Source organism: Vicia villosa, linkage group LG4, assembly GCF_029867415.1.
Source record: "Vicia villosa cultivar HV-30 ecotype Madison, WI linkage group LG4, Vvil1.0, whole genome shotgun sequence".
Lineage (NCBI taxonomy): Eukaryota > Viridiplantae > Streptophyta > Magnoliopsida > Fabales > Fabaceae > Vicia > Vicia villosa.
This window is the reverse complement of record NC_081183.1, coordinates 50,266,511-50,287,920: the sequence shown is the minus strand read 5'-3', so window position 1 is coordinate 50,287,920 and position 21,410 is coordinate 50,266,511. Positions and strand designations below refer to the sequence as shown.

The 21,410-nt window shown below is 41.0% G+C and overlaps 1 protein-coding gene across 1 annotated transcript in view; it reads right to left on the bottom strand.

Moving 5' to 3' along the window:
• Positions 1-5,630: 5,630 nt before the first annotated feature.
• Positions 5,631-21,410, bottom strand: part of LOC131597183 (uncharacterized) — a 33,927-nt gene continuing 18,147 nt past the window's right edge. The window contains exon 4 of the mRNA XM_058869893.1: positions 5,631-5,858. Coding sequence (XP_058725876.1) covers positions 5,631-5,858 — 228 coding nt within the window. The remainder of the gene's footprint in view (positions 5,859-21,410) is intronic.

Here is a 21,410-nt window from a genome sequence, read left to right as displayed (position 1 = left end):
CGTTCCCGAGAAGGAAGACGCTACACGCTTTTGAGAATGCTATGCAAATGATGCATGATTCAGACGCTGCTTGGGAAAACAGCGGAGGAGCACTGAATTGCTGAAGAAGTCCTGGAGAGAGTATGGAACTCTGCAGGGAGGACAAGATGAGTGACCAGAAGTCACAAACTGCGAGCTGGCAAAGATGGATCAGAAATCTGCTGGAGACGATCAAATCGGGATGCGAGCTCTGCTTGGGGAATGAATCCTGCTTGAGGATAAGAGCATCCCACTGAACTCGGGGAATATCCTGGCGAACCTTGCTGGGGAAGCCAATCTTCGACACACTGGGGATGTGGAGATAAGAGCAAGTCATGAAGATAACTCTGGTGAGGAGTGACAGACTTGCTAGGGGATAAAGTATTCTGCTGGGGAAATCCTCGAAAGATGCAGATTCTGCTGAGGAGAGAACTCATTGGGGAAGATGAATACTTCCGCATATCGATCCGCTAGGGATACGAGAAATCCGCTGGGGATAAGGAACTTAGCATAAGAACCTTTTGTTAAGACAACTCCACTGGGGCATAAGATGACTCTTGTGGGGAAAATAGGTCACCCTGTTAGGGAGAGAAGCAGTCCGCTGGGGAATAAGATGACTCTCCTGGGGAAAACAGGTTAGTCTGTTGGGGAGAGAAACGCTCTACTGGGGAGGATGAGGAACTCGGGCAAAGAACCTCATTAAGAGCTTACTAGGGAATCAGATACCATTCAATCATGATTCAACTTGGGGAGAAGATATCCCACCGGGGAATAAGGCTTCTGAAACACGGAGTTTGCATTGATGTGCTTTGCTGAGGATATGAAATGAAGAAATCTCCTTCGTGCGCACTCAGCTGGAGAGAATGAGGAAATTTCATTAAGATGCGCTTAGCTGGGGAGTGAGAACCTCCTGTTTGGATAGATCCACCAACGCGCAGACATAGCATACTTGAAAGGATGGTACCTGCGAGGTAAACACATGAAGACGCCCCAAGATATAGCATGACATCTTGGTTACACAAGACTTCGAAGCAAATTCAAGGTTTTTTATCATTTCTAATCATGCATTGTAAAAGCAATGCAGTTTTCATATGCAAAGTTTAACACAAACTCAGGACGTTTTATGCAAACAAAACAGTAAAAGAAAACAGCTGTTTAAGATAGAAAGATCTTTATTAATTGAGAACGAAAGCGCTCGTAAGAAAGGCATATAATTTTCAGAAGTAGTTCCTAGTAAGAGGTAACCACACAATTTTTGAATACAAGAGAAATGGCAATGTGAGACGGATATCCATTAGTTTCAATCCCGCTATCACTTTTATAATCTCGACGTTCTCATCTCCTTGCTTTGGAAGACCGTACTCATTAGGATTGATCACTGCCCGATCTGATAATGTCACCGAACTTGTGGACCCGACGGGGTTTGGTGGGTGCTTTAGGGAATTGAGTTGCCAGGTGCAAACTCAAGAACACGGAGTCTTGCTTATCCCTCGGTCGGGAGCCCTAAACACGACGATTGGAATTGGAGAATGCTTTAGGGATTTGAGTTGCCAGGTGCAAACTCAAGAACACGGAGTCTTGCTTATCCCTCGGTCGGGAGCCCTAAGCATGTATGAAGAGTGATTGCCATGGTGGCATGCGAGATGTAGTCGTTCGCTTTTGTCCCTTTTTTGCCTAAGCCGCCCTTTCGGGTTTTCAACTTAGCGGGTATATTTGTTTCTTTTTCATTCTTTTGCCTGATTCATTTTCTTTTCTCTCTTTTTTTTTTTCCTCTTTTTTCTCTTTCTTTTTTCTTCTTTTTTTTTTATCAGGTCTATGCGAAGTATTTTTTGACTACATCTGCGTTCACAGGGTGCGGAAAGTTCTCGCCATCCATTGTTGCAAGCATCATGGCGCCGCCAGAGAATACTTTCTGCACAACAAAGGGGCCTTCATACGTCGGAGTCCACTTGCCTCGAGGATCGCCTTGAGGGAGAATGATTCTTTTGAGTACCAGATCACCTGGCTTGTAGCTTTGGGGTCGCACCCGCTTGTCAAAAGCTTTCCTCATCTTCTTTTGGTACACCTGACCATGTCCGATGGCCGCTAAGCGTTTTTCATCAATGAGTTTCAACTGATCCATCCGATTTTGTACCCATTCTGACTCGTCAAGCTCGACGTCTTTCATAATCCTCAAGGAAGGAATCTCAACTTCAACAGGCAATACCGCTTCCATGCCATAAACAAGTGAGAAAGGAGTTGCCCCAGTCGATGTACGCACAGAGGTGCGATAACCATGCAAGGCGAAAGGCAACATCTCGTGCCAATCTCGGTAGGTCACTACCATCTTCTGCACAATCTTCTTAATGTTCTTGTTGGCCGCTTCAACAGCGCCATTCATCTTTGGACGATACGGAGAAGAATTGTGATGCTTAATCTTGAAGGACTCACAAAGCTCCTTCATCATCTTGTTATTGAGATTCGATCCATTATCAGTAATGATCTTCTCAGGAATCCCATAACGACAGATTATATTATGCTTGATAAAGCGAGTAATCACTTGCTTGGTGACATTCGCATAAGATGCGGCTTCAACCCACTTGGTGAAGTAATCGATGGCAACCAAAATGAAGCGATGCCCATTAGAAGCAGTAGGCTTAATCTCTCCAATCATATCAATGCCCCACATTGCAAAAGGCCACGGAGAAGTCAAAACATTCAAAGGCACAGGCGGCACGTGCACTTTGTCAACATAAATCTGGCACTTGTGACAAATTCTGACATGGTTATGACAATCAGTTTCCATAGTGGACCAATAGTAACTAGCCCTCAAGATCTTCTTAGCCATTGTATGCCCACCTGAATGGGTACCAAACTCGCCTTCGTGCATTTCCTCTATGATTTTTGAAGCTTCTTCCTTCAGAACACATCGGAGCAACACACCGTCATGATGCCTCTTGTACAATACACCACCGTTGAGGTAAAACTTAGCTGCAAACCTTCTCAGAAACTTCTTATCAGTCACCGACGCTTCGGGAGGATACTCTTGAGTTTCGAGGAACTTTTTGATATCATGATACCAGGGATTACCATCCAACTCAACATCAGCCTCAAAGAAAAATGCCGGCTCATCCAACCTATTGATGGTGATGTTAGGCGCTTCGTTGGCCCATTTCACTTTGAACATGGAAGCCAAAGTAGCGAGAGCATCAGCAAGATTGTTCTCTTCTCTAGAAATATGCTCGAATGTGACCTCATCAAAGTACGGAATGAGTCTCATCACATGCTCCCTGTACGGAATCAGATTCTGATGGCGAGTTTCCCAATCTCCATTGATCTGGCTAATGACAAGATTGGAATCCCCATAAACTTTCAAGTACTTGATTCGCAAATCAATCACAGCTTCGATACCATAAATGCAGGCTTCATATTCATCCATGTTATTAGTGCAATAAAAACAGATTCTGGCTGTAAATGGAATATGAAAACCTGATGGAGAAGTAATTACAGCTCCAACACCATTCCCGAGTGCAATAGAGGCACCATCGAACACGAGCGTCCATCGCGATCCTGGTTCGGGTCCTTCCTCTGGTCCGGGAATGTTACAATCTCTGATGTACAAGACATCCTCATCGGGGAATTCAAACTTCATCGGTTCATAATCTTCGACCGGCTGATGCGCAGGATAATCCGCCAACACACTACCTTTGATAGCTTTCTGGGTAGTATACTGGATATCATATTCAGTCAAAATCATTTGCCACCTGGCTACTCTTCCGGAAAGAGCGGGCTTCTCAAAGACATACTTGATAGGATCCATCTTGGAAATCAGTAAGGTGGTGTGAACCAACATATACTGCCTCAGCCGGCGAGCAGCCCACACCAAAGCACAGCAAGTTTTCTCGAGCAGTGAGTATCGGGATTCACAGTCGGTAAACTTTTTGCTAAGGTAGTATATTGCATGCTCTTTTCGGCCAGACTCGTCATGTTGACCCAGCACACATCCCATTGAGTTTTCAAGAACTGTGAGGTACATAATCAAAGGCCTTCCTGGAACTGGAGGCATTAGTATCGGAGGTTCCTGCAGATACTCTTTCACTTTTTCGAATGCTTTTTGACAATCATTATTCCACCTGGCCGTCTGATCTTTTCTTAGTAATTTGAATATTGGTTCACAAGTGGCCGTAAGATGAGAGATGAATCTAGCAATGTAGTTCAATCTCCCTAAGAAACCACGAACCTCTTTTTCTGTCCTCGGCTCTGGCATCTCTCTAATAGCTTTTATTTTCGCAGGATCAACCTCAATACCTTTTCTACTAGCAACAAAGCCTAACAACTTTCCGGATCGCACTCCGAAAGTGCATTTGTTCGGATTAAACCTCAGTCTGAATTCCCGAAGCCTTTCAAACAACTTCTGCAAGTGAACCAAGTGCTCTTCTTCAGTGTGAGACTTTGCAATCATGTCGTCAACATACACTTCAATCTCTTTGTGAATCATGTCGTGAAAAAGAGTCACCATGGCGCGCTGATACGTTGCCCCTGCGTTTTTCAACCCAAAAGGCATAACTTTATAGCAGAAAGTTCCCCACGATGTGATAAACGTTGTTTTCTCCATGTCTTCTGGTGCCATCTTGATCTGATTGTACCCAGAGAAACCATCCATGAAGGAAAACACTTTGAAAGGAGCAGTATTATCTACCAACACATCAATGTGAGGAAGAGGAAAATCATCCTTTGGACTCGCCCTATTAAGATCTCTGTAGTCCACACACATCCTGACCTTTCCGTCCTTCTTAGGCACAGGAACAATATTCGCAACCCATGGCGGGTAATTCACAACTTGCAGAAAGCCAGCATCAAATTGTTTCTCAACCTCTTTCTTAATCTTCTCAGACATATCTGGGCGAGTCCTTCGAAGCTTCTGTTTGACAGGAGGACTATCTTCCTTGAGAGGTAGACGGTGTACCACAATATTTGTATCAAGACCTGGCATATCCTCATAGGACCAAGCAAAGATATCCGCATACTCTTTCAACATAACAATAAGCCTCTGCTTCACACTATTCTCAAGCGCAGCCCCTATCTTGACTTCTCGGACCTGCTCTTTAGTACCAACATTTACCATCTCGATTACCTCTTGATGCGGCTGAATCGCTTTCTTTTCCTGTTTCAACAATCTAGCCAACTCGTCGGGAAGATCACAATCTTCATAAGCTTCCTCCTCGGCTTGGTAGATCGGATTGTCAAAATCATAATAAGCAATAGCGGAACTGTTACCAATGAAATCCGTGGTAGTGGAACATCTGCATGATTGATGTTTTTATTTTAGTTTTATTTTTATTAAGCTATGTGCAAGTGTGTGCAAAAAACATTTCCATTTAAAGGAAAAAGTTAAAAAGAAAGACAAAGAGCAAAACATTTGAATGCAAAAACGTCCTTTTATTTCATGATTAACTTTGAAAATGCGAACTGCATGGCCCTACAAATGATTCACTACGCCTTGGGCAGAGCGTAGGAATTATGTCATGATAAGAAAAGTAAAAACAAGGAATTTACTCCTGAGCTTGTGTAACTTGAATGACATCTTCAATTGTCCAGTTGCAAGGCATCTCCCCAGGAATACTTGGACGAATCTAGCTATCAAAATCACAATCACTATCCACCTCCTCGCCATTGACAATGGCATTAACCTGGCCATCTTGAATGACACCACCACTTACAAACTTGATCGGGCTAAGGATATCAGGCTTGGGCGATGCATTCTGCTTCCCCGGATTGAAACCGAGACCATTCTTGTCAAATTTGGGACGCACGTCAATTACTTGCCCCCAACCTTTCACTCTTCCAGTCTCAACAACAACCTGAGCGTCTTTCAGAGAAGACATAATCGTTTCTGGCTTCGTTATCTCATAAGGAGGAGTTCTCACAGCATTTACAGCTTCAAACGCTTGGAATGGCGTCTCATGTATTTCACCTTCGATCTCCACATACCGGAAAGAAGACAAGTGACTCACGATGTAATCCTCCTCACCACAAACCGTCACCACTTTACCGTCAACCGGATACTTCAACTTCTGATGAAGAGTGGATGTCACAGCACCAGCCTTGTGAATCCACGGTCGTCCCAACAGACAACAATAAGCAGGCTGAATATCCATCACATAAAAGGTTGTAGTAAAGATCTGAGGACCAATCTGGATTGGTAGATCTACCTCTCCGAAAACAGACCTCCTTGAACCATCAAAGGCGCGCACTACCAACTCACTAGGCCTTAACTCCACACCGGCATAGTCAATTCTCATTAGAGCTGATTTGGGAAGCACGTTCAAAGAAGACCCAGTATCAACCAAAACACGGGACAAAGTCGTCCCCTTACACTCAATCGAAATATGCAAAGCCTTGTTATGGTTTCTCCCTTCTGGAGGAAGATCACAATCCGTAAATCCCAAACCGTTCCCAGCGGAGATATTATTGGCTACCGCCTCTAGTTGATTCACAGATATTTTATGCGGGACGTAAGCACCATTCAGAATTCGCAAGAGAGCATCTCTATGACCTTCTGAACACATCAGCAGCTGCAAGATGGAAATCTTTGAATGGGTCTGACCCAACTGCTCAACAACTTTGTAATCAGACTTTCTGATGATTCTCAATAATTCCTCCACATCCTTGGAAGACACAACACTATCAAGTGCCCCATTCTGAATCGGAGAACTCTGGTCATCAATCATATGGAATTTTGTAAGTGCTTTAGGGATTCGAGCAACGCAAATGGTGCAATGCTCAAGATAGACAATGTCTTGCTTATCCCTCGTGCGGGAGCCCCAAGCAACTTTAAAGACTTGCAGATCCTAACATCTCGACCAGGTGCCCAAGAATAGAACTCACACCTAGTGTCATTATCATCAAGCAAAGAATCTGTAGATATCCATACAGTACGGAGCTTAACCAGTTGCAAATAAAGCAAGCGTGGAAGCAAATGAGCATAAGACAAGTCTTCAAAAAGAACCCCAACTGAACTTTCTTCTCTGTCACCCCCACAAAGTTGTTCCATGAATGATCTTGGAGGATACAACAATGGCAAGTCGAGTTTGGAGAGATTACCAAGTCTGAATAAGAGATCCTCGGTCTTGAATACCTGTTATGCATGAAATATATGAGATGCATGGTATGAATGCAATGCCATGTTCATTCAATTTCCAAGGAGTCCTCGTGTTTTGATTTATTTTTAGCAAGCAAGAGGTGGAAAAGCTCGACACGAGACTTAAAGACACGATTCCTTGGAAATGGAAGGAACACATATGCTAGTTATTTTTTGTACATTATTTTTTTGGAAAGTAAATATGCAATGATGCAAAGTGGTGGGACTTGTTGCCGCCCACCAAGCATTCTGCACTGCCGGTAACACACATAGTACAAAGCCAAAGGTTCGGCCCTAAATGATATACCACACGGAACATAGCATGTCAATCCACGGAACCAAAGCCCATAGTCACAACACACTGGAACAGAACACAGACTACCACTCGAACAAGAACCATAGTACCCCACGAACAGGAACCAACAGTACACTCGAACAAGAACAGCGGTAACCCTCGAACAAGAACAGCGGTAACCAACAATGTACCTGTTAAGCAATGATTGATTCCCGCCCCACTCACGGGTAAATCTAGGCCAAGGTAGGTCAAAAAGCCAACAGAGGATCGAATGTAGGCGTTATCATACGATATTGCCTCATTCCACCAAGCTCTGCCCGTGGATACATGATCAGATCAATCAGGCATACGCCTTCTGTCCGTCACGGCCACTGTAGTCCTAGTTCCTATGGTATCACTCATAGCCTGGGTATTGGGCCTTTTACCTCTTGTAACACCCACCCAACAAACAGAGATCCAGACAGTCCAGAATATGATGCAGAAAAGTAAAAGCGCACATAGAATGCAATGCAAACAGATAAATATGCAAAGCAGGAAAAAACACCCAAAGATAAACACACAAGCGCTAGGATCGACTCGCTAGATCCGGACCAGCAACAGGTCGAGACGTCCCCAGCAGAGTCGCCAGCTGTCGCTACCGCGAAAAATTAACAGAGTTGCCACTAACATATTTATCCTGAAAAGGAAGGGAATGCCAGCAAACCACAAAACAAAACAACGGTCTCACGACCAGAGAAAAAGGGTAAGGGAGTCGGTTACGCGAGGGGAAGGTGTTAGCACCCCTCGCGCCCATCGTACTCGATGGTATCCACGCCTGTGTCTAAAACTATGGGTGTGTAAAAAAAAACGCTAATCTGGACTAAAATGAATACAGAATGTAGGGAAAAGAAAGTGTTATGATCGCACGGGCCCTACCCCGCTGCCTACGTATCTGTTTTGCAGAATCAGAGCTACCGTAGCTCGGCTAACTAATTTCTGTTTGTTTTGTATTTTTTAGGTGAACGAGTTACATTCACATTCCGCTGCTCGACCTTTGGAGACTTATGCTTGGGAATGGAGCGGAAATAACAAGTTCTTAAGAAAAGAAAATCAAAGAGTGTGGTTTGTGTTTTAAAGAATGCATGAGGAAAACCTAAGCTAAGGGGGGAAAGCTCGCTACCTAATGTTATCATACAAAGGGTACAAGTCTAAGCTAAGCTATCAACCTACGAGGGAAAAGGCAAAAGCACACAATAATATCACACAAACGAGCATCCGCTCGTAAAGCAAACAAACCAATGGTACTGACCGAATGGTAGAAAAGCGGTCCCGCCATAGCCAAGGGGAGCAGCTCAACCCAAGTCAACCAAGCATTAGACCTCGTGAAAATGATCGGGTCATAGACAAGAGGGCGGACCCCTCTCAGCAACCAAGCCGTCACGGATCGTAAAGGAAAACGGTGCGTGCGTACACCGAGAATCAACGTCGGGCGACGCGAGCTATAGGAAAGACGGGGGTCCGATTGCATGAACCCTTTTCCTGACATACTCGATAACAAGATCTTTTGCATGTTCGGAAGCGAGCAACGCGAGGCGTGCGCATACCAAACAGACTCGATGAGACTAGGCGGGGGTTGATTACGAACCCTTGACCGCATGCCTTCCATGAGGACTTAACGGAGTGCCATATAGGACTTATTACACCGTGACTCCCTGCCTCAAAGCACAAATATAAACACACCAACAAAAACAGAGCCTCTTTCGAGGGCTTGGCCAGATGCATGTCTAAGTCCTACTTCTCATGTTAAAGGATGATGCGAGAAAGCGATAAAATGCGGGAATAATAAAATGAAACGGAATCAATACCAAACGGATGATGATCCGTAAAATGAGGAGAAGCGAAGCGAAGAAACTAAGGATCCCGCGAGCGAGCTAGCAAAGCAAAAGCAAATAGTCAGCACACCGATTCAGCACACCGATTAGCCACAAAGCACACAAATGTCGACTCGTATGTCGAGCACAGTCACGATACACCTGCAAGAGGAACAAGCAAACCAAACAAGCAGATATAAAGTAATACAGGCGTGTCTCCAGCATGAGAGCACGACACGAGTAAATGAGATAGAATTGTATTCCGCAAGTGAAGCAGAACACTCAGGCAATGAGTATCAGTCGGAGACCGTCCAAACGCCTTGCACACTAGCACACAGGTTAGAGATAACAAATATCGCAATCGGAATTGCGTTATTACCATAAAGCGAAAAGAAACGGACAAGTTATGTAAATGTAAGATAAACGATCAACATGAAAAGGAAAAACAAACATGGAGAACTTAACAAACAATCAATATCAATCATCTCATGAGATAGCACGTTTCACAAGCTTTCCAACGATATAAAGAACGCACAAATCGGAGTTACGAGTGAAAAGATACGAAAGTTTGAAGTTAGAAAATGAAATATGAAAAAAATTACACTCAGGAACCGGTTCCTGCATAGGACAACCCGGTTCCCCATACAAAAAACCAGAGAATGAACATTTTAGAAAACTGGGAACCGGTTCCCACCTAGGGACAACCCGGTTCCCCATACAAAACACAGAGAACATGATTTTCAGAAAGCTGGGAACCGGTTCCCCCCTAGGGACAACCCGGTTCCCCATACAAAAACACAGAGACCATGAAAATTACCAAGCCAGGAACCGGTTCCCCCCTAGGGACAACCCGGTTCCTGGTACAAAAACACAGAGAACACAAATTTTGGATTGAGTGGGAACCGGTTCCCGCCTGGGACAACCCGGTTCCTGGCGTATGAAAACAGAATTTTATGCATTTTAAAGGCCTTGAAGCCATTCGCACTCAATCCAAAACGCACTAATTAAGCGCAAACAAACATTACATCACAACATATACGCATTCACGCATCAAACAATCCACATGTTAACTATTATGCTAAGTGCGACGCGTCAAACAAGTCAAATATCAATCAAAAGTACGGCACATGCATTTATACAAACACGTTAAGTACATCGCAAGCAACACACATTATCAACAACAATTATACACACAAATTCACCAACACATCACGGATCCGAACACGAACAACACAATTCATCCTCAACGAAACATCAATTCTAACCATAATCCATATGAACACGATCAATTTCGAGCAAAAATACACAAATTCACCGATCAATCATTATCAATCATCCATTAATCAAGAACAAGAAGTAGATCTAGATTTGAATTCACATGATAAACAACAATTAAGCACTTAATTCAAGATTCAAGGCTTACCGGATGAAGATCTAACCGAACACATGAACACGACACGAACGCGATACGAACTCGAAAGCGAATCCGGAGGGAGAAGGAGAGGGGGGCGCGCAAGATCAAGGAGAGGAAGGAGGAGAATTCGAACTTCGGATCTTGATTTCTTCAATCCATGTTCTTGATCTTGATGAAATTTGATGAGAATTGATGAAAGTTTTATGTAATTTGTGGTTTTGATTCAAGAGAATTGAGAGAGAATTGAGAGAATGTGTTTGTGAAGATTGGTGAGTTGAGATTATGAGAGTCCTCCCTTTGATTTGTGAAGAGCAAAGTGTTTATATATTGTCAACGCGAAATGTCCAAATTGCCCTCGGTTCGTCTTGTTTTGGCTCGTTTTTAAGGAAACTCGGTTCGGCTCTGAATCTCGGAACGAAACCAACGTCCACTCGAAGGTGACTAAAATCGTAGATCATAGCCGCGAGAATCGCCTCAAACGGATAAGCGACGAAGAAAATACGCGCGTTTGAATGACGAGAAACGTCGGTCCAAACAAACGCGACTGTGCAGAATTTTGCGCGTACCGCTCAAAGAACTCGATAAAACCTCATCTTCGGCTCAGAATCCGACCTGGCATGTGTGACGAAGAATCGAAGCTAACGAAATTTCCAAGAAAATGCCACCAGAATGGGCTTCATACGATAAAAATCGAAGAAGTTATGAATTTTCAAACTCGGTGCGACACACTCGAAAACATACTTTTCACTGAAAAATCAAGGCGTTCTTCAAAATGCTGGGAATTTTTGGTGCATAATTGGTCTTCGGTCCGAACATATAAAATCTTGATAATGATGACACGAACCTCCAGTTAAATTTTCAAGCAAATCCGACGAGCGGATTGTGAGATGTGAATTTTTTATTGTCCGAAAATCCTACATTCAGCACCGTTTTTCACTGCGAAACCTCAAGTAATTTGCAAATTCGACGACCTTCTTCAAATAATAAGCTTCCGAGCCGAACACGAAAGTTGTAGACATCGTCGAAACAGTCAAGATAACACGGGAACTAAGCTCATATCACCTTCCAAATATGACTTGCGAATTTTTCTCGTATTTCCACTGTTTAAACCATTTTTCACGCCTTTCTTCTTAAACCCATGAAAACTCTTTATTATTTTTCTTCAATTTTGAAATAACGAAATAAACGTCATTATTAACTTATAGCTCAAATAAAGAGGGCAAATTTTGGGGTGCAACACAGAGCAATCGTAGTTCCCACTTATGCTAGGGGAAGCAAAGGATAAGAGACAAATGTCATCTAAATGTTCGATGTATCTAATCTATATCATCACATACATCTATTTGTTTTGTTTGAAAATCTTTTCATTATAAGCCCTGGGCCATGCCGCTTATGGTGCTTAGAATGATAAAGATGCTTTTTAGCCAGCCTTGTGGCAAAAACTTTCAATGAAGTCAGCCTTGTGACAAAAAGTTTTGATTAATCAGCCAGCCTTGTGGCAAAAGTTTCAATGAAGTCAGCCTTGTGACAAAAACTTTGATTAATCAGCCAGTATGGTGGCAAAAAGGTTTGATTGATTAGCCAGCCTTGTCGCAAAAAAGTTTGATTGATTAGCCAGCCTTGTGGCAAAAAAGTTTGATTGATTAGCCAACCTTGTGGCAAAAAGTTTGATAAATTTGATTGATTGATTGATTGATTGATTGATTGTGATGATATAGAAGAGATACTCCTATCATAGAGATGATAAATGTCTAATCTCCTAGGGTATTTGATTTGGATATTGGGGATGCTTATAAGAAGCCCGTGGGTCCTTGTACGAAGCCCAAGAGGAGGCTATCCGAGGGTCCTTGCATTGTAAGCCCAAGAGGAGGCTATGGGAGGGACAATCCCGGGTCCTTGCATTGTAAGCCCAAGAGGAGGCTATGGGAGGGTCACTCGTTTGTACAAAGCCCAAGGGGAGGCATGGTATAGTTGGTTTGAGCTCTTAGAGCGATTTCACCGGGAAACCATACTCTATTTCCTAACCTAAACTAGTGGAGATTCTTTGCACGAAGCCCAATAGGAGGCTATGGGGAACCTAGTGTTGTACTAAGTTGAACAAGCACACATATCACACATATGAACAAACATGAACAAGTATGAACAAACATGAACAGGTATGAACAATTATATACAGTTATACATATATATGACAAGGTGTGTGTATATAATGGAGTTTATGAAGGAAATATACCTGTAAGCATGATCCATTTGTATACACGGGGGCTCGGGACTCATACTCGGGGAGAGGTCCACTTGAATTTATTCAAAGCTATGTAAACAGGTATTCACAAAAGGGCTTGGGACTTATACCTACATGGAGGCCCATGGTATATTTTTGGGAAGATTTAAAGAAACCTTCATTTTTGGTTTGTTATTCAAAGTTAAAAACAGATCAAGATATGTACAAAAATGTGTACAATGAAATACCTAATTTCATGTACAGGAATGGGTATGTACAAAAGGGCTTGGGACTTATACCTACATGGAGGCCCATGGTTCATTTTTTGAAAACATGGTTGATTGTTTTATTTACAGACGCGTCGTTTGAAAAACTGTTTGAAAGTTATTGTTTTTGAAAGAGTTTTCTGTACAAAGAAAAAACTGTAAAAAGAAAGAGGAAATGGACTTATACTCTCTAATATTCGAGAGGCCCCACATCATTTTGAAAATCAATTGATCAATTAAAAAGATTTAATCAATAGTTTTCTTTGAAAATCAAAAGGAAATGGTTTATCGTTTTTGGGAAGAATCGCGATCGCTCGTCTTAAAACGATTTGAATTTTGACAAAAGTCAACTTAATTAAGTTAAAACAAGTTTTAATGCTTAATTAAGACCTAAATGATTAGGGTTTGGTCACAAAAAATATTTACAAGTGATTAGGTTAAAAATTAAATGAAAAACAATATTTAAAGTATTTAAAAACACTTAAAAAATGTATCATTTTAAACCTAATTAAAAGCATATTAAATAAATCCTTTTTTATGATTTTTTTGATATTGTTAAAATATGTATATTGAATAAAAGATGTGTAAAAAATGAAATAAAAATGAGTTAATTTGATTGGTCAATGAATTAATTAAAGTTGTGTAAAAAAAATTGAAAGAAAATAGTGATAAAAAAATGTTTTGGCCCCCATGAGTGTTGAACTCGCGCCCTCTCTCTCACAACTCAAAAACTTAACCAACCAGACCACGCGCGTGGTCTGTTAATCTCTTGCAATGAATTAAATATATTTTGAATTAGGTTCCTAAGTTCAGTTTCAAAATTTGGCGCCAAGAACACAACCCCCAAATTGAATTTGAAAATTCTGAAAACTGAATTGTTTGGATCAAGTGAATAGCCTAACTTGCTCGATTTTTCATAAGGAACACAATGGTATCATTTAATTGCATTTATTTTAACTCTAAGGCTATCAATTTTCTAATGAACACGAAGAACCCTAATTCTGAGTTTCAATCTGAAATCGTGTGTGTGCATGATAAGTTGCAATTGATTGAGGGTTAATGATCCATACATATGCAGAAACATGATGGTAAACCAGTTTTTCATTTATGATGCATGTATGATAGAGTTTGAAGTTCAAGAGAGCTTACCTTCTAAAACGGCCACCTGAGAATTGAATTTTGCAATAGGGGTGTTACAGAAGTTGCTTGATGATCTGGATAGCTTCAATGGACCTTATGGAAGGTGTCTGGATGCTTGGAATGAATTGAAAACCCCTGGGGCAGTTGGGGGTACCCGATCTACAGTAGGAGCAAGTGAGAATCGAGCTTGATGATTCTGATGTTTCAGGTTGATGATGAGTGTTTGGATAGTTCATATGAAGTATATGGATGGTGTTTGAAGTGTTAGTTTGGACAGAAATGACCTGGAATTGATTTTGGCATGATAAGGCTTAGGTTATGCATATTTGAGAAGTGAGATGATGATTCTGAGATTTGAGGTTTTTTTGGGTGTATGAGTGATTCAAACACATCCCATATGATGTTTATGAGATGTTAGAATCATTACTTTGGCCAGAACTTCAAGGGTTTAGAGGTTGGGATTTCTACCTCTTTGAAACTTAAGAAACTTGCAATTCAAGAAAGAAAGAGAAAACCTATAATTTGTGAGGTTTTGGTGTGATTTGCAATGAAGTGAGGACCTCTATTTATAGGCCAAAGAGTCTGAACTCAGAGCTTTGCAACTTGCTTCAAAGTTTGATGATTTGGCTTAAGGGATAGAAAGGAATCTTTCACATTTAATGCATATGGTTAAAAGTAACTAAACCATGGTTATTTCTCTAAGCTTCTTATCTCTTTCCATTCTGATCTCAAACCAGAAATATCTTTCAATTATTGCCTCTATGTGTCATCAATTGGATCATTTGGTAGAATAGTGCATAACTTTGGTAAAAATGGCTTGTAATTTCATGCATAATGGTCACTAATGGCAAAATTCAAAACCATAGCTACACTCCATGTTTTTTCATGCTCTTGGACATTTTGGAAAGCTCATGTTGTGTACTTCAAAACCCTAGTTGGAAGTTTCCTCAAGACCTTTAAGGAAATGGGTGAAAAAGATCCATGAACTTTGAGAAAAATGAAGTTTCAAGTGAAATTTTCCAAAGATGCCAACTTTGAAGCTCCATATCTCTTAAATGGTTGATCTTATGGAAAAAATTTATTTGTGTCAAAGTTGTTTATTGGATCAAAATCTACAACTTTCATGTTGGAAGTTTTTTTCAGTTTGTAGGTGAAATTTTGAGAAATTCCCTTCCAAAGTTTGGAAAAAACCATGAAAAACACTTCGAAAAATTTTCTAAGTATGAAAGTCAAACTTTTGACTTTTTGATTATTGATTGATTTTCTTGATTTTTCTTGATCAAATGACTTCATATATCATATATTGATGATTCAAAACTTCAAAAGTCATGGTTGACCAAAATTCCCCAAAAGTCAATGGTGATCTTGTACAGTTGAATTTTTCAAACGAATCGTGTTTCTGGAGATTTCAAATGAAACAGGCTATCCTCATCAAATGAGTGGTATGAATGGATCATATTGAGGTATTGTAGGATATTGAATCATAGTTTGAGTTGTGACACCATGTCCTGATTAAAAAGGCAGTTGTTCAGTGAATTAGGTCAAAAACCCTAAGTGTCGACCAGATGAAATTGATGACTGTGGATCTTGAATTGAGATACAATTTCCATTGTATATTGTCATAGGGATTATTTGAGGATGATTGAAACCTTTGATTGACTTCCTGGGGATTTTTAGGGTTTCCCAAATGTGATCCCTGATTTTAGTCCCTGATAGTTCAAAACCCTAATTCTGATGATTTGAAATTTTACTGTTGATCAATCTTTGTGTAGGAGATGTTCTGAGCCAATGGATTGGGTCAAAATGATGCACATGGGGTCTTGAGGTCATGTCCCAAGTCATTAGGTCAAATCCTGAGCAGAGGTCAGGAGTATGCTATCTTCAGTCAAAACCCTAATCTGGTTGGTTCAGTGCCTTTGAGCTTGTTGAAATGAATCTTTGGGGACCAAATGTTGATTATTGATGAAGATAATTCTTTTGAGATGAAGGGAGAACAAAACCCTAATTGATTGTTATTTGTACTGATGAGTGATTTCCTGATTAAATCCTGCTGAGTCACAAGTAACAAACACAAGCTATGCAATTTGTTAGAGATGCAAATGATGCATATGTTAATGATATGAGGTGGTATCTTAGGTCAAAAATTGGGGTATGACAGATGCCCCTATTTAAGTTTCTTCAACCTGAGATATGAAGATTGAAAATCTTCGTTTTGATAGGGTGGAAGATACTTAAATATCAGAAGACGCGAATTTTGGACCTAAGATACCAAAATTGCGAATGATGCAAGGATATCTTTACTAAGGGGATATCAAGAACTGACTCCGTTGGGGAAAAGAGATTGGGAAGGATGCCTCAACCCGTTTTTAGGAAGAGAATCTGTTTTTTCTTTTGGGAAAGCAAGTGTATGCTTCATCGGGGAATGATAGCTTTATAAGAAAAGCTTACCAATCGACATTATCGACTATCAACACAGGGATAGACTTGTTTAATAATACGAAGGTGAAAGGTGTGAAACTGTGTTACCGACTATCAGCATGGTGATAGACTTGACAAGGTAAAAAGAGTTTCAAAGGTTCGGTTAATATTACCGACTATCAGCCTTGTGATAGACATGTTAAATAATATAACCAGAACAAAAGGTTACCGACTACCAGCCTCGTGATAGTGGTTTTGAAGACATGATCAATTATCAGCCGAGTGATAAAATGATCTTGGAGACTTTGCTAGGGAAATTACTGGTTATTCAGCCTTGTGAACAGTAATAAGGCCCTGATTGTCACATGGTCTTCACGATTGATTTCCTAAAGAGGAAAAGTCTTTTGGAAGAGACATAAGCTGCTCGGATGATGAGGCTATTGCTTATTGTCTGTTTTTCACGACTCTATTTGAGGAATCGGAATTTGAATCTCTGGTAAAGACAGGGTTCTATCCATGAATGAATTAGAAAGAAACAGTCAAACAAGACTTTGTTCCCATGAGGAATGAACTCAAATGGGGATTTTCTCCTTCGTTTTGAAAGGAGAAACTAAAGCAACCTTCTTCCACGAGGAATGATCTCAGTGGGGAACTGGAGAAAGAAGATGTTATTTCTGCTTATGGGTGACAACCTATTGGAGAGATGACACGCCCGTACTTGCTTTTTTTCTTTTCTTTCTTTTTTCTCTTTCTTTTTTCTTTTTTTCTCTTTTTTTTTTCTTCTTTTTTTGGGATAGATATATCCTAAACAAGTGATTTTAAAGCATACATTGAAAAATGCAATGATGCATAAATGATGCAAATATGTATGAATGATGAATGTCATGAATGTCGCATGCATGCTAATAATACTGACAGACAAAGAAGTATACTGGAGAGGGACCGACGTCGCAATACAACCAGATACTTGGCAAATGTTCTTCAACACGGTGTAGATAACACGGGTGATGAATGATGCTTCGTGCTTTAAACTTCTCTGGGGAAGATAAGCATCTTTACTGGGATGGAAGAGCTTCTTCACTAGAGATTGGAAATCTTCGTCACTAGGGATAAAAGACCTTCTTCACTGGGGATAGAAGAGCTTCTTTACCTCGAGGGGCAATTGCTTCAAGAATTCTTTTCTGGGACAAGAATACCGTTGTCTCAATAATTTTTCAGGGAGAACCCTTTTGTTCATCCTACGGAGACAACTGCTGATGTTCCTTCCGTTGTTCACCACTTAAAGAAAAGTTTCGCTTTCATTTTGAAAAAGAAAAGTAAATTCATTTAAAACTTTTTTTCTTTTTTCTTCTTTTTTTTTCAAAAGTGAATAACACAATTAAAGCGTCATTTTGCAAGCTAAAATAAATTAGAGATTGCAAACAAATGGGCACAAGGCTCAAATTTATTTAATAGGATGGTAATCAGCTAAAGGCGTGATTCCATGGAGTATTTACAAAAGTTAGAAATGGTAATTATGCGGAAAAGGCTACATTGAAAGCAATAACCACTATTCCCTTAACAACTTTGAGTTCCAACTGTGCTTGTTGCTTCAGATTCGCGATGATTTGATCGAAGATCCTTTGATGAAAAAGACTCTTCAGGTGACGAAGTATGGACTGATGCAGTTACTTTATCATAAATCCTTAATTTTTGCCTAGATTGCCCTTTCAGGTTTTCAATCTACCAGGATGAATTTTTTCAGTTTATTGTCTCTAATTTTTGCCTAGACCGCCCTTTCGGGTTTTCAGTCCACCGAGACGCTCATTTTTTGCCTAAGTCGCCTTTGCGGGTTTTCAACTTACCGAGCTGTTCTTTTGTATTTTTTAGACAAAGTATTTCTTGACTGCATCAGCATTCACAGGATGTGGGAGTTCATCACCATCCATGGTTGCAAGAGTCATGGCGCCGCCAGAAAATGTTCTTTTGACAACATACGGGCCTTCGTAATTAGGAGACCATTTGCCCCTAGAATCTGGTTGAAAAGACAAGATCTTTTTAAGCACGAGGTCGCCTTCTCGAAATTCACGAGGTCGAACCTTTTTGTTGAAGGCGTGTTTCATCCTTGCTTGGTATAACTGTCCATGGCATAGAGCAGTCATACGTTTTTCTTCAATTAAATTCAACTGATCGTATCTGTTTTGACACCATTCAGCCTCTGATAACTTAGTCTCCATGAGGACTCTCATTGATGGGATTTCAACTTCTACGGGGAGCACATCTTCCATGCCGTATACTAGAGAAAAGGGAGTTGCCCCTGTTGAAGTACGTACTGAGGTACGGTACCCATGTAAAGCAAATGGTAGCATTTCATGCCAGTCTTTGTAAGTGACGACCATTTTCTGGACGATCTTCTTAATGTTCTTGTTGGCGGCTTCGACGGCGCCGTTCATTTTTGGTCTGTAAGGAGAAGAGTTATGATGCTCAATCTTGAATTCCTCACACAATTCTTTCATCATTTTTTTATTCAAGTTCGAACCATTGTCAGTAATGATCTTGCTGGGAACACCATATCGGCAAATGATGTTGTTCTTGATGAACCTCACAACCACTTGTCTTGTAACATTGGCGTAAGATGCTGCTTCGACCCATTTGGTGAAGTAATCAATTGCTACCAAGATGAAACGATGACCGTTTGAAGCTTTCGGTTCGATCATTCCAATCATGTCAATACCCCACATGGAAAAAGGCCATGGAGATGAGAGAACGTTGAGTAGAGTCGGTGGCACATGGATCTTATCTGCGTAGATCTGGCACTTGTGACATCTTTTCACGTGTTTATAACAATCAGATTCCATTGTCAACCAATAGTATCCTGCTCTTAAGATCTTTTTGGACATTGCATGCCCATTTGAATGAGTTCCAAAGGACCCTTCATGCACTTCATGCATTAACATGTCTGCTTCGTGTCTGTCCACGCATCTGAGCAAAACCATGTCGAAATTTCTTTTGTATAGCACATCTCCGTTCAGGAAGAAACTGCCAGAAAGTCTCCTTAGAGTTTTCTTATCTTTGTTTGATGCCCCAAGCGGATACTCTTGAGTTTGAAGGAAGCGTTTGATGTCGTGGAACCACGTTTTATCATCCATGACTGCTTCAGTTGCAAACACATAGGCGGGCCTTTCAAGGCGCGTAATTCTGACTTTAGGCACATCATTCCAGTGACTGACTTTGAACATGGAAGATAGAGTAGCCAAGGCGTCTGCCATTCGATTCTGATCTCGAGGTATATGATGCAATTCAACCTTGTTGAAGAAAGTCAACAGACGTCTTGCATAATCTCTGTAAGGAATCAAGCCAGGGTGGTAAGTTTCCCACTTGTCTTTGATTTGGTTGATCACGAGGGCTGAATCTCCATATATGTCGAGGATCTTGATCCTTAAGTCAATGGCTTCTTCGAGACCCATGATACAAGCTTCATATTCTGCGATGTTGTTGGTGCAATCAAATAGTAATCTGGCGGAGAATGGGATATGAGTACCCTTGGGAGTGATGATGATTGCCCCAATTCCATTGCCAAAAGCGTTTACTGCTCCATCGAAAATTAGGCCCCATCTTGATCCAGGTTCAGGACCTTCTTCAGGTAATGGTTCGTCACAATCTTTCATCTTCAAGTATAAGACATCTTCATCAGGAAAGTCAAGCTTGAGAGATTGATATTCATTAATTGGTTGATGCGCCAAATGATCGGCGGGAATGCTTCCTTTGACCGCTTTTTGAGCACGGTACTCAATGTCATACTCAGATAACAGCATTTGCCATCGGGCAATCCTTCCTGTTAAGGCAGGCTTTTCAAAGACATACTTGATCGGATCCATTTTGGAGATTAAACACGTAGTATTGTTGATTATGTATTGGCGGAGACGTTTTGAAGCCCAAGCCAAAGCACAACATGTTTTTTCGAGCATGGAGTAACGAGACTCACAGTCTGTGAATTTCTTACTCAAGTAATAGATGGCATGCTCCTTCTTACCGGTTTCATCCTGCTGTCCAAGCATACAGCCCATGGATTCTTCCAACACGGTAAGGTACATGATTAGTGGTCTTCCTTCAACCGGAGGAATCAATATTGGTGGTTCTAACAGGTACTCTTTGATACTGTCAAACGCTTTCTGGCAATCTTCGGTCCATACAACCCCTTGATCTTTGCGTAGAAGCTTGAAAATTGGCCCACAAGTAGCAGTCATTTGAGAGATAAACCTGGAGATATAGTTCAATCTTCCGAGAAATCCTCTTACTTGCTTTTGAGTTTTTGGTGCAGGCATCTCTTGAATAGCTCTGACTTTGTCAGGATCTACTTCGATACCTCTTTGGCTGACAATGAAACCCAAGAGTTTTCCAGATCTAACCCCGAAAGTACATTTGTTAGGATTTAAGCGAAGCTGATATTTCCTTAGTCGTTGAAACAACTTAAGAAGGTATTCAATATGTTCTTCTTCTGTGCTGGACTTGGCTATCATGTCGTCCACATAAACTTCAATTTCTTTATGCATCATGTCATGAAAGAGAGTAGTCATTGCCCTTTGGTAAGTTGCGCCTGCATTCTTTAATCCAAATGGCATCACTTTGTAGCAAAAGGTACCCCATGGGGTGATGAAAGATGTCTTCTCCATGTCTTCAGGAGCCATC